This window comes from Daktulosphaira vitifoliae, unplaced genomic scaffold, assembly GCF_025091365.1.
Source record: "Daktulosphaira vitifoliae isolate Bord-2020 unplaced genomic scaffold, ASM2509136v1 Scaffold_1, whole genome shotgun sequence".
NCBI classification, from domain to species: domain Eukaryota; kingdom Metazoa; phylum Arthropoda; class Insecta; order Hemiptera; family Phylloxeridae; genus Daktulosphaira; species Daktulosphaira vitifoliae.
The window spans coordinates 66,676,476-66,691,391 of NW_026099572.1; the positions used below are offsets into that span (position 1 = coordinate 66,676,476).

General features: G+C 24.3%; 2 protein-coding genes across 2 annotated transcripts in view; one reads left to right on the top strand and one right to left on the bottom strand.

Annotated features, from left to right (window-relative positions):
• Window positions 1-1,219: 1,219 nt before the first annotated feature.
• Window positions 1,220-7,340, bottom strand: LOC126894509 (uncharacterized). The gene is made up of 5 exons (XM_050665564.1): window positions 7,155-7,340; window positions 6,878-6,983; window positions 6,533-6,565; window positions 2,587-2,842; window positions 1,220-2,391 (listed from the first exon to the last, which is right to left on the bottom strand). The coding sequence occupies exons 1-5, from the start codon at window positions 7,275-7,277 to the stop codon at window positions 1,665-1,667; spliced, it is 1,245 nt and encodes a 414-aa protein (XP_050521521.1). The 5' UTR covers window positions 7,278-7,340; the 3' UTR covers window positions 1,220-1,664.
• A 4,622-nt stretch (window positions 7,341-11,962) lies between these two features.
• The window catches only part of LOC126910300 (discoidin domain-containing receptor 2-like), a 91,482-nt gene continuing 88,528 nt past the window's right edge, over window positions 11,963-14,916 (top strand). The window contains exon 1 of the mRNA XM_050692747.1: window positions 11,963-12,172. The gene's annotated coding sequence lies outside the window, so the exon portion shown is untranslated. The remainder of the gene's footprint in view (window positions 12,173-14,916) is intronic.

Sequence of the window (14,916 nt, forward strand, 5' to 3'; positions counted from 1 at the left end):
CCGATATTACCACTCAAAATTACATAATTTTTAATTTATTATTTTAATGACTAAAACCATGTGATTCATACAACATATTAACTTATTTTAATTAATTCAAAACACGTTGAACACAGTCGACATTTTACCACTTTCGCGGCAATTCATTCTTATTCATTAACTTAAACCGCTTATCGCTATTGTTTTTAGTATTTTTAACGGATTTCTGAGAATGTTTGCCACCGTTGACTCACCTCATATGAATTACTAGGAATAAACATTATATAGGAATAAACACTTTTTATCGATGTTAATTGACAGTTTATATTTTATTGGTCACGAAACCATTAACAGCCCTTCTATTGGGTTATAATTTATGTAGGGCCAGCGTAGTCTCGTTAAAGAACAGTATAGCAACTAATAGGACCCTATCGGGAACATACGTTGCTGTCCAACTAAAAATTCGTTTTTCAAATGTTTTGGTTTATATAATTTGGTGTACTTCAATTAAGTCCTATACTTGAATAAGAAAAAAATAAATTCCAATTAAGTCACAAAAAAATTACAAATAGAGCAGTAGCATCATCTGAAAATAATTTCGAGGAAAGCGGGGTGCGTTATTACCGTTTTTCTTTCTGTTTCCTCACCAAACTACTCTTAATGCTATTTAAGAATGCTCAAAAAACAAAACAAAACAAAAAAAATCGATAACTCCTCCCCCCGAAAGTACTCTCTAATGATTATAACTAAAAATTTTAATTTCGCAAATTATTTCAGGTTTACAACCCCTAAACCCCCTCCCACGGCTGTGCCACTGCAACTTAACTTTGCTCCAAGTAACAGTAAAAATCACCAATAAATTCCGAATATCACAAAAGTAAAATTTATTAATTGAGACAGGTATTATCACATTATGGAATTCAACTATCGGGAATTTCGAATTTTTATAAATCTTAAATTGATTAACTCAATTAGTTCAAAATCTCTGACTCAGTTATTATATAGCCAAATAACTACAACTTATATGTGCTTCAATTGTATAACTTCCTTATTAACTCAACTCGATAAGTTAATGAAATTTTGTCAACTATACTTTTAACTTAATTAATTTAAAAGAAAAACAGATAAATCTTTAATATTACATTTTAACTTTATATTGCTTTTTTTTAATTAACTTTATTTTAATGAATTAAAAAATCATTGACTTGTCCAGCCTTAATTATTGTTAGTTGGCTTAAAAATTGTAAAAAAAAGTTAAATTTTTTATTTAGTTAAAATTAAAAACAAAATGTATTAGATGTATAACAAAATTTTTTCTTAATAGAAACATTTAAAATAAAGTATTACTGTCCTTAAAATATAGATAATTTACATTATAACTTTGATATTAACCCTTCATTAGGTAGGTGAAAAAATGTTATGTTAATAGATACCTTGGGTCTGATAGACCCATATAATTAAATCGATTTTACTTTTGTATGGTAAAACTTTATTTCTTCAAATGTGAATAACAATTACATAGACATACTTAGAAATATATTTTAACAATTATGAAACAAAAAAAGAAAATATTTAAGTCTGATAGACCCGACCTACCTAATGAAGGGTTAACGGTTAATTATCCATAATAAATATTTTTTAAATTTTATAAAAATTTAGATAGACCTTTTTAAATTCAATAAAAATTAAAACATTTTTATATCCCAATCTTTTTCTTGGGTAATTAACTCTACATCGGAAAGATACATTTCTAATTGCAAGCTGTTGTAGTCTCTTGCATACTTCATTATACACTGTAAGAACAATACGTCAGTTTTTCCATCGTGGGCTTCTACATTTTGGTGATTTTGCTTGCAACAAGAACTGTGTACTTCTCCTAGTGATAATATTCGACCATTTTTTTCCCGTGTTCCAAGTGGTATTTGCAAGTAGCTCATGCGATGAGAAGCTTTTAATAGCAAGTAGAATTCTTTGTTATTATAACAATTGTAGCCTAAAATATTTAGCCACTTAACAGTTTTTTTCTGAGTTAGAAGATCAAAAATGTTTTTATCAGTATTATAATTGTAGGCCACCATGATTGGATTTGGAGATTGTAGCTGAATATAATTGTTCACAAAATTTGAGTTAAGATATCGGTTTGGACGTTTAAGTGCGTCTCTAAAACACTTAATCATAGTATTGAGAAGATTTGGATTCTTTTTTAATATTCGATTAGCGTTATTTTCAAAACGTTTAGCATTTTGTTCATGAAACACTGATATTGAACCCGATGTAAAGTCAAATTCCCACACTGGTCCAGAAAGCATGGTAATTTCAGGGTCATGGAATGTCCCTAAAGCTCCTGTAAACACCAACGTAGTGTTATTTATGTACGAAAAGAACTCGAAGTCTACGAAAACTAATGAACACCTACGAAAAAAAGATCTATATTATTATTAAATAATAAAAATTCAGCTTAATACTGGTTAAAAAAAATGTCTTAAGACAAAAATAGTGACTCTATTAAGTTTAACATTTTCGAAATCTAAATAATTAAAAATGCGTATAACTTAAAATAAACTGATAATTCTATACTTTTTTTAAAAAGGAAAAAAATTTAATTACCACATTGGAGCATTTTTCGTGATTACATGGTTAAGACTCCATGCGGTAATTATATTATCTAAGTATTTGGGTTCGATCTCTCCATTAATATTTCTCAAAAAATTGCGCACGTTAAACAATGGTAAGTAATCACTTTTGTAGCCGTCGAAATATTTTTCCAATTTTTTATGATAGTCTTCTTGTGATAAGCTAGGTTTTTTAATTTTATTGGCCAAACTATGCACCAAATCTTTGTGTATATCTTTACAATATTTTTCTAAAAAAAATGTGCAAAATGTTTTTATTTGAATAAACAAATGATTAAGTACAGAGAGTCTCAGAATTAACTAACAACACATGTAACTTTTCATACAATTATTATTTTGCTAAAAATTATTTTTTAAATAGTTGTTGCCTTCTTAGACAACATTTAAATAATGTTTTTTTTATTATTAACCACTAATAAAAAACAAAATAATAAAAAAGAAAATTTTCAATATTTCATAATAACCATTCTTAGCTATTTTCTTAGAATTATGTTGACAAGTCGATAACAATATTTGGATTAGTACTCATTGAGTTACAAGAATTTTTAGGTTTTAGGGGTAGTCAGAGAGAAGAATAAAAATGTATTTTAAATGTAAATAATTTCCTTTTATTTTGACAGTAGTTTAATTTATTTTATACTTCTATTAATATAAAGTTATTACATTAAATTTTAAATATACTTGACTAAAATAAAAAAAAATAATGCAGATTAAGTTATAGCTTAATTACATTATTTTCTATTTTATAATCTAGTTAATAATGTAAATTTCTATAAAAAAAAGTCGATACCCCTTTAATACATAAAGGATGAACCGAAAAAATAATTAATTGTTGAAAAGTAGAGAATTATATGTAATTGAAACAAATTGATAAAAAATAATATTTTCAAATTAATTATTATTTTACGAGTAATCAAATGATTTATGATTCACAGATCACGTTGTATAATAAATTTATATTATGTGTTGTATAAAATAAGTAATAAATAGAATACATTGAGAAATATTAGTAATAGTAAGTGAGGATGTTTGAGGTAAGGTGGAACGTCATAAGTATTTAGGATCAGCTCATTTATAAGTATATACACTACATAAATTTTTTTTACGAAAACACCACTGTTTGTAACTCAATAAGCACTTAATCTAAATTTTTCTGTAAAATTAGGGCTAAAAATGGCCGTTATGAAATTTTAAAAATGAAAAGAATCAATTTTTATTTTTAAATAAGAAAAAATATTTATTTATTCTTATTTGTAATCTTATTGTATAATAAAACAAAGAAAAAAACGCTATTCTTTGAAAATTACTTAGCGTGCTCTGATTTTCAAAATTTTTTTTTCAACGAAAGTACTCGGTAACAAAATTCTAGGTATATTATTGGCAAAGGTCAAAACATTTTGCCGCTTGCTGACGCCAGGATTTTACAACTTATGGTTTCAAATTTTCATGAGATCCGCCCAATGACATTTTTGATATATCACAAAAAAATTTAGTCCATTCATTATACCGTCTACAAGTTGTTTTTTTTAAAGTCCACGATCATGATTTAAATAAGGGTATTGGCTTATTTTTGCACAGGTACAGGATCATTTTTTTCAAATAAAAAATATTCGTTTATTTTTATTCATGGTGACATTTTTTGATCATTACCCTTTTCTGATACTTAAAAAATAAAAATAATTAAAAATTTTTTTTTTTTTTGGTTATAGTTACACGTTATTCCTGAATTATTAACTATTTAATACTTTTTAAGTTTATCCCATGCCTTGTTAAGGTGTCAATTAATTTAATTTTTCAAATGAGAACAAATTTTTGAGTTTTTAAAGTATTAGAAAATGGCATTTGAATTTTTAATAAAACTTTATTTGTATATTAGTCTTGGTGTGTATATTGCCAATTATGACTATCAATAGATATGTATTCTGTATTGCCAGTTGGTGTATTTATAAACTCTCAACAATGTGCCTTACTACCATTGATCACAAATATTGCGCATCTGCGAATATTGACGCCATAAAAAACCAATTAGTTTCCTATATTTGTAATCCTTCATGTATTATACATGTATATTGATTCAAAAAATTGAAACTTTTAAGTATATCTAATAAACAAATTATGTTATGTTAAAAACTCAAATGTCATTTACTATTAAAATAAAACCTCAAACATTTTTCTTATTCAAAATATGTGTTTTCATTTGAAAAAAAAAAGTTGACACCCTTGTAAGACATAAGGGATGAACTTAAAAAGTATTACATAGCTAATAATCCCAGAATAATATGTAACTAAAGTTAACCAAAAAAAAAAAAAAATGTTTAAATTATTTTTATTTGTAAGTAATTGAGTGAATTGTGATAAAAAATCACTCTTTTTAACCCTCGATTTGTAAAATATGATTTTTTAAGGTTTTTTTATTTTCTTCATTAATATATGTTATAGTTGTCATATATGTATTGGGTTAAATTATTGACAACCTTTTTTGTCTGATACTATGTTAGTTATTTATATATTACATGTTTATTTTATTAATTATACTATTATGATATTTTCTATAAATTTCTTTTAATTAAGTTTATAATACAAAATATATTGATACAATTTATCTAAATTCATTGTTATATATTTTTTAAGTTGTTTGAACTTAATTCATGTTTTATAATTAACTTAATTTTCAAAAATACTTCATTCGCTTTGAAATTTTTTTATGTCTACGCTGAGTTTATATTAGAATACGATATTGCATTAGCGCCCATATTTTGTATATCTTGTGAATGAATGTTTGATAAGTTATATCTAAATTTCAAACGGTATAAGAATTTAAGTTTGAAAATACATTATCAGGACAATGCAACATATTAATAATCTTATTTATCTTATATATGCAGAATAAGTCTATGAGTTTATCGTAAAAGTAGGAACCCATCTATGGCAATTATGCTGTACAACGTCAAATCACAGTATTCAATATTCTTATTAAAATTAAATTTTTTAGATAGCCTAGGAATAATAACTTGTCGAATTTATCTGCAATTATTCTATAATATCAACACAATCATTATAATTTCAATATTATTAATTATTGTATAGACAAAGGGCGTATTTAAGGGGAATATAGGCGATTGTTCCCCTTGGACCAGCCCTATCAATATCTAAGAAATATATTATAAAGATTTTTTTTTTTTGATCATCACATTGATTTTTAGCAAAACAATTTCTGTAGCATGTTAACCAAATTAAAAAAAAAATTAAATATCCACCTAAAATTATTTCTGAATTCGCCCCTGACTGTTTACATCAGTAAACAAATCTTAATCTTATACCCAATAAATTTGACTATTTTCTTTTTTTGAATTTTCCTGATTTTAATAATTAAATTTTTACTATATTTTTGTTATACTGATTCAGGTGTAATTATTTTCCTCCAAAACACTTATCAGTAGCCTACTTATGAGGATAGCCTAAAAAAGCTTAAGCGCCGAAAGCTCGTGAAGCTTGTAGGGTTCTGTGTCCGGCGCGGATGCCAGGTTAGGCGAGCCCTAGTAAATAATAAAAAATATCTTTAAACGTAGTCTAAGAAATCAATCATTATTTTAAAAAATAATTGAAACAATGTATTAAAAATAATGTTTCTATTGATATGCATTGTAGTAAAATGTATTATTGACGTGTTATATTATTTAAATTTTATACCATAATAATATTATCATAATAATAAAATAATTATTCGTGAACGTAGAATATGAAATACAAATTTTGTGTAGTTTATTTTTGCTCTTCTAAATTGGTACTTTTATTAGGCTATTTTAAGAATAAATGAATGCTATGAACACAAAGAGGCTAAGAAAAATAAACGTTTTTAATTAACAAATATATAACAAAGGATTTTTTTTTAATTATTATGTATATTATAAAATTTTTACCTGAACTAATTTGAACTGGACCATTAATATCGCCTACAATTATTTATAAAATTTATCAGTAATTTGGTATTTTATTTTGATTGATCATTTTAAAAACGACATAATTCATCAATTTTTAAAAATTTTGTTTTTCCAAAATTTATGATAATGTATGTAAATACAAAAACCGTGTCAAATTTTAATTTAAGACAAATATCGGCTACAATAAGTTAGAATTATTTCAAAATTACACAAGTTACTTATTTTACAGTTTAATTTTTAAATACCTCATCAACTTATAATTTTATTACTTGTGTCGTTTCTGAAATGATTAATTTAATTTTTATGGATTTGTATAACTTTTACCTGAACCTAATTTTTCCGATATGGATTTTATTTCATCTAATGTAATATTTTTATCAGAAAGTCGATTTTTAATTATTTTATACTTCTGTGGAGTTATTCCTGATAGCTAAACAAATTTAATTTCAAAAATACAGAAAATTAATCTATTAAGAGTAATAATGATTATTATTATTAATTTTATAGTATATAAATAAATAATAGAAATATATATATACGGATAAAATAAAGATAATAAATCATTATTTATATTTATAATATTAAAATATTAAAAATTTACCTTAAGTTTGTTGTTAGATGCAATGTTAGACGTAGACGTACAAGACAATTTTATCATAAAATTGAAAAAAAAGCATGTTGCAATTACAATATTAAACTGAATTCTTCCTCTGGAAGTAGACATTTTTTTCTTTTGGGTAACAAATGGAACATTTAATATTAACTAAATGTCAATTCAATATTTTTTTTTATTTATACAAAATTTGTTAACTATTCTTATTTTTCACATAAAATACAAAAATAACTTATTTATATTAATTTAAATTTATCGATAAAACCGTACATTCTATCATTAAAATCATGAGATAAATTGTCAAATATAGAAGAACATTAATAAAAGTTCATGTTATTATCACAATAAATAACATATATTCAAATAAAAAACAGAACAAAAATATTTATAAACTAAAAACAACACGTAATAAAGTGAATATCTTCTCAGGTCTGTATTAAATCTTATAGAATAAATCTTTAAATAAAACCTGACATAATAAAATATGGTACAAAATTATATACTTGGAAGTGATCTTACTACAATTATCTAAATAAAATTAAGTTGTTTTTTTTTTATTTTTTTTTTCCTAAATTTAATGTACAAGTGTATAATATAATTTTATCTCTTAAATATATGAATTAATTAAATATAAATTTAATTTATTGCTAGGATCCGAAATAATTTCAGTTTTTGGCAATTTTTCTTATATCTAGTAAATTAGTTTATATATATATATATATAAACGTACATATTGACGATGATGTAACACACAGAATTAAGTGTGGGTAGTTGAAGTAGAGAGAAGCGTTTGGCATAGAAAAAATGATTACAGAATTAAAAAATATTATAAGACTACCTTTGAAACCTTAATTTAATTTAAAAATTGACTTAAAACATTTAAAAAACCTACGTTAACCAAAAAAATTTCGTTAATTTTCGTCTTTAAACTTTATATTAGCTTCGATGCGAAACTGAGAAGGTATTGGTTTTATTATGTGTTTTTTTTTGTGTGTCTGTTACCAATTTTTCTCAGCTCTCATCGAACCGATTTCTTTCAATGATACGTCAAAAGATCACAAATTGTATCTAGTCGAAGAAATTACCCTCAAAAATTGAAAAAATTTCCTTCGTTCACCGTAAATGGGGGAAACCTCCAAAAAAATTATTTTCATAAAAATCATTTTATCTTAACGGTGAAAATGGCTACCAAATGCTATTTTTATGTGAAAATTTTCGATTTTGTATTTTACATTTATAACTTTATTATGCTATAACCTTTTGAAAAATGTATGGATCAACACAATTTTTTTAATAGAAATAATATTTTTTAATAATCCCTTTTTCCATCAGGATATTAATAAGGAACTAGCAGATCATGTAGCTTTTGGAATAATCCACCAATTTTTTAAAATTAAACACTTCTAAAGATTTGCATCGAAGCGTTTTTTTTGATAGTGATTTATTCACTGTCAGATATCATTATACTTGATCCAACTATGCCACGTCACCACTGTGCCGTGACCCTCTGTGCTATGTTTTTTTTCGTTCAACAACAGACAACAAAAAGTTCATCAGTCATCAAAGTTAATATAAAAAATTCTTTTTCATATTTTGAACTTTATAACGCTATAAATCTTTGAAAAATTTATGGATCAATACAATTTTTTCATGAGAAGTAGTATTTATATACATCTTTCATTTGACATACTGTTTTTTTAAATCGGACCATTTCCCTATATACGAGGGGGGTTCAAATCTAAAAAATGCATGTAGAAAGTAGAACTTTTTCAACTTAACTTTTGAAAGTGTTCCGGAAATATTGGCACTTTTATATATATCTTAAATTAAACCTTATGTAATATATTTTAAAAAGTAAAAAAAAAACCTTTCGAACTATAGTTTGTCTTCATTGTGAAAATGGCTACTGTATTAAAAAATATATGTTATTTTTGTGTTATAATTCTCGGTTTTGTATTTTATTTTATTTTTAAATATCTTACAAAGGGTGTTTGAGTTAGAAAAAAATGTTTAAGTCATTTGAATTTTATCTCATTTAGATTCAATAACATCAATGGATATCAAAGACCCCATCACTGTAGTGTCCTTTCGTGTGAAGAACCTTTATTATTTATATTACAATTATATTATTATGTGTTTTTTTTTTTTTTGGGGGGGGGGGGGGGGCTGTCATTTATTTTCTCAGCTATCACTTAAATTATTTTTTTCAACGACACATCAAATTATTACAATTAGTATCAATTTGAAGATATTGCCCTAAAATTGGAAAAATATTCTAATTTATCAATTAAACAGTTACTTAAACAATGTGTCTTCATACAGACAATTAAATGTGATGTACCAGTGGTCACACTGATCACTCACCTGTACAGGGGTATAGGTGATATTGTTATTGTAAATGTTTTAGTTCATATTAAACGGTTATGGAATAAATATGTGAAAGATATCTGTTTTTACCCTACGTCTACACATAACATTAAAATCATTCATTTCTAATATTTTAAAAGTATTTATTGTCGAATTAGGTTTGATATAATAATAGGTTTCAACTACAAAATAAATAATTTTACTTCGTAATTTATTCAATTCATAACTCTATTTGTGTGTACTACCAGTAATTAATATTCCAATTTTTTTGTAACATATTGCTATATGAATCATTTCTAAAAAAAAATTGATATTTCATTTCACCTGAATTTAACAATGAATTTTTACAATTATAATAAAATTGTGTAATACACTCAATTGAGTAGATTTTTTTGACAGCCTATTGATTGTTTTTTTAGTTAAAGTAAATCATTAAAATTAATTAAGTTTTAAATGTTTTAATTGTAGAATCTTTTTAATACCATGAGTTACATAGAAATGATTTTTATTTAAATGATTTATAAGAATAAAAATGCAAAAAAATATTGAGATTTTCTGATAAATTTATTATAAATAGTAATTATAAAATATCCTACTGCATTTTAATCTCTTAACAATTTCATTTTTTTTAATTCTCATAAAATTTTCTATTCAATAATGTATTTCTTATGATAGTGATTTTAATCACTGTCAGATATCTTCTATATTTGTCTTAACTATGACACATCCACACTGAGCTGCGACCTCTCTATGCTATCTTTTTTTAAATTATACATACTATTGTTTTTGAAAAGCAAATATTTAACAAAATAAATAATAAATCAGGAAAAAATATAGGATATATTAGGGACAAGTTTACAACCTTTAAGCTTTAATCAAATGTCATAACGTAAGTATTTACCATAAAAATTAGAAAATTGGTAGAAATAATAATTGATATATTGACACAAATAGGCTAAAATCTCATTATTTAGTATGAATTATATTAAAAATTATAAAATTAAAATTTTACTAAAAATTAAATTAAAAAAAATTCAAATTCATCATCATGACCTACAGTATGGTGCAAATAATTAAAAAAAACTCAGCACAGGGGGTCACGGCACAGTGGTGACGTGGCATAGTTGGATCAAGTATAATGATATCTATCTGACAGTGAATAAATCAGTATCAAAAAAAACGCTTCGATGCAAATCTTTAGAAGTGTTTAATTTTAAAAAATTGGTGGATTATTCCAAAAGCTACATGATCTGCTAGTTCCTTATTAATATCCTGATGGAAAAAGGGATTAAAACCCAAGTTAAAACCTTATGCCATTTAGCAATATTTCATTATTCTTACAAAAATATTGTAATTGCGATTTAAAACAAACGTATGTGNAAACTCAAGTTAAAACCTTATGCCATTTAGCAATATTTCATTATTCTTACAAAAATATTGTAATTGCGATTTAAAACAAACGTATGTGTTTATTTGCATATTATTTTCAAAAAATTCGTTATTCTTTGGTTTATATAATTAAATATATTACTATAAAAGTTTGCAAACATTACTATATTTTTTTAAACCTAAAAAGATCATCAATTTGCATTGCTCTTTTTTACACAATGTTCTCGTGCTTTAATAACATTTAATTTTAGTAATGAATGTTATTATAAAAATTTTTTATTCTAACTTTACTTTACTTTTAATAATAAACATTTAACATTATGCTAAGTTAAAATTGTTAATTGTTTCAATGTTAAAATTTTTTATTGTTTCACGTTTATTGATAATTTCTTTTTTTGTTTTGCGTATATAACGTTAAAATTACAACGTTTTAAAGTAAATTCATCATAAATATTCTAGTGATTTTGAACCTAATATTTGGGTATAAGTCAAGTAGATTAAAAAGTTACAAACCCATATTTAAGATTTAGTAAGATTTGAACCCCCTCCTGTATAAAAGAAAATGGTCCGATTTAAATATATATATGTATATATATATATATATATAGAATGAAAGGGAATTGTATAAAGTATTTATAAAAAAATAATTATGTATGTTCATACATTTTTCAAAAAGTTATAGCAAATTAAAATTGAAAGTATAAAGTCAAAAATAGCATGTTTTTTTTAACTGCCGCAGCCATAGAAGATAGTTCAAGAAGCGGTCAAAATCTAACTTTTAGAATACACCACTGGGTGAAAGTTATTAAAACAATTTTTTTTCCATAAATTATAATCGTTGAAAAATGAAAACATATACTCTATCTAGTTATTCTTTCTTTAATTACTGATTCGACGTTTGTGAGTAAAAACACTAGATAGATGGCGTATAGTATATAATTTTGGATCTAGCAGCCATTGGGGTAGCGCACGCGTCCTCATCGCCCTTAACCACGTTGGTCCCTTTGCTTTTGGATTTAGAAGAACAGTTGTGTGTCACACGCAGCGTCCGTCGGTTGCACGAAAATTGCAGTCTCCGAGTGTCGAAATTATTGGTGTCACTGAAAATATAACAGTTATGTTTTACTTCGTTTTCTTGTATTTCTGTTATTTTTCCATCTATTAATTGTGTACTGAATATTTTTATTGTAAATTAAATGTGATAGGTTACCTTAAAATTAGTGAGCTTATCGCTAGCTGTCAATAATCACGTAAGCATTGAACCAAATTGTATTAGTTAATAAATGAATCGAATTGACCGCTATGTATTTATGACTTCAAATTTATACTATAAACACATAAAAGTGCATCTATTACTTATTTAAAAACAATTATGTTATTCTAAATAATTAAACGACTAAAAAAAGGGCAATGAGCAATACCATGAACTATTGTTTATGTATACGTTTCATGTACTTGGATCGAGTCCAATAAAATCAAAAAATACAAAAAGACACATGAAAACTCCTTAAGGGAAATGTTGGCAAAGGTCCCAGGTTCTTAGGCTGTTTAGAGATAAGAATGTTCTTAAGACGTTTTTTGTATTTTTTCATTTCATTAAATCTAAAATTTAATAATAACAAAAAATAATAATAATAATAACTGAGTAGTATGTTTAAAAAAATAACGACTACCTAACCACTTATCTTATTTACAAAAGTAATATCTATACAATTTAATTTTGAACTTGTTGCTCCAGGCTCTGACAAAAGTAAATTACTTTTATAAACGTTCAATTTTGAAGAATAATTCTAATATTAGTAAGTAATTTTATATTCAATTCATTTTATGTATCAAATAGTGATACTTTTAACAAGTTTTCTTCTACTCCTGACATAAATTTATGAATTTCATTATACTTATTAAAATCAATATTCGTTATGAATAACGCGCAACTATATTTTTTCATTTAATATTTTTGCCTCAATTTCAAATATCTTAAATGCGCTTTTATAAAATATTACATTTTTCTTATTTCACAATTTATATCGTAATTCGATAAAATATTATTTATTATTATAAAAAATAAAATGGAACGTATTTCATGTATTATTTGATTTATTATTATTATTTATTTATTATAAGATCAAAATAAAAAAAAATAGTTTAATTATTACTCAGAAATAAAACTAGAATTTCATTTATATTTCTATGGCATCATTCATTTTTTATTTCTATTTATATTGATTAATTTCAACAACACAATTTTTCGTCACTATTTTCGTAACTAAATTTGAATAAATTAATTTTATTTTTAAATACATTAAATTTATTATAAATCAAATTGCATATCGAACAAAAAACACATGAAATGAAACTTTAATTTGGTAAAAAAAAAAATGGAATACTTTGAGAATGATTTACAAAATGATTATATGAAATCATTTACACAAAAATTGGCATAATTATACACGAATATTTATAATGTTTAGTTATACTATCATGTGTGTTACATATTCTAGTATAGGTAATACCATCCAAGCTAAAACATAACAGAAATCAACTTTAGTTTTATTATGATCATTATATTAAAAGAAAATTGTTGAATTCCTAGTTTTGTAAAACTAAATAAAAATCTTCTACTCCCCGACATGTAACTTTTAAGGTTACTGATTAGCTTAAATATATGTAAAATTTGAATTTGAATAATTCATTATAAAACTCTATCTCTGTTTATTAATTGAACTCCACAGTTGTGTACCTGATATAACCTATAATAATTTACTTATTTAAAAATAATTTTAAATTACTTCATGAGAATAAATTCAATCATAAGAACTTTATGAACTGTAGCTCAAAGTTTTACATCTCATAAATACTTACATTAACGAGTTATCTCGTTCAAATTTATTTAATATTGTCTCACAAAGTATACAACAAGCATAACACTAATTGACAGGTTGGGTTATTAATGTAATTACATAAATAATGTATTTTTTTTTAATATTTATAAATTTATTTAGCAATTCAATATTGGTTGAGTTTTTATTTTTTCTAATTAGTATTGTTTTTAGCAAATGTATATGTTTTATAATATTTATGTCATTTGGAAAGTGATAAACCAGCGTTATCATTGACTACCTCATATCAAATTTCATCCGTATTAATTTACTTTAAATACTGAAAAAAATATAGAACCTGAATATACCTTAGAAATAAATGTATACACATAATTTTACAAATGTTTTCTTAGTATTTTTATTCTTATGATTCTTGTATACACAATTAATACTTAAATCAATACTAAAATCGAGTAGATTATGATCAACGTAATTTTACGTGAGTAAATATGCTTTAATTTTTTTAAGGTAGTCTTAACACATTAATAACATATTTTTGTTATAGCATTTTTTGTAAATTTTTAATAATATCCGTTAATACTTTATATTTCTATGATTATATTCTATTAATGAGATTTTTCAATCAATAAAGTTTATTGACTGTAGAAAATAGTGCGCTCTAAGCATCACTATACATAAATTAAACTCAAGTAATGAAATATATTTTTACGATATCTGAGAAAGTTTATTTATTTATCTTTAATCAAAAATTTAACTGACTATCATTCTGATCAGGAACTTCATTTGTAATGGATCAAATTAAATTCTGTTTCGCAATTTTGGTAATCCAATGAGTTTCAAAATTGTCCTAATAGTTAATTTCCATCTGATTTAGTAAAATAATAATAAGTATATTTTCTAAAATTAATGAGGTTATTATAAAAACTGCACAATATTTTTCAAATAGTATTTTTATAAATATAATATATTGCTCTTTCACTGATGATATTATAAAAATTATAAATAATTTTTTTTTGATTCCTTATAAAATCACATTTTTTTTATTTTACGTTTAATTCTACTTTAAAAACTAATATCATCATCCACATCTCATTATCCTCCACCCCAACTATTTAAAGTCGGTTGTAGTTCATTATTATAGCTGAAGAAGCTAT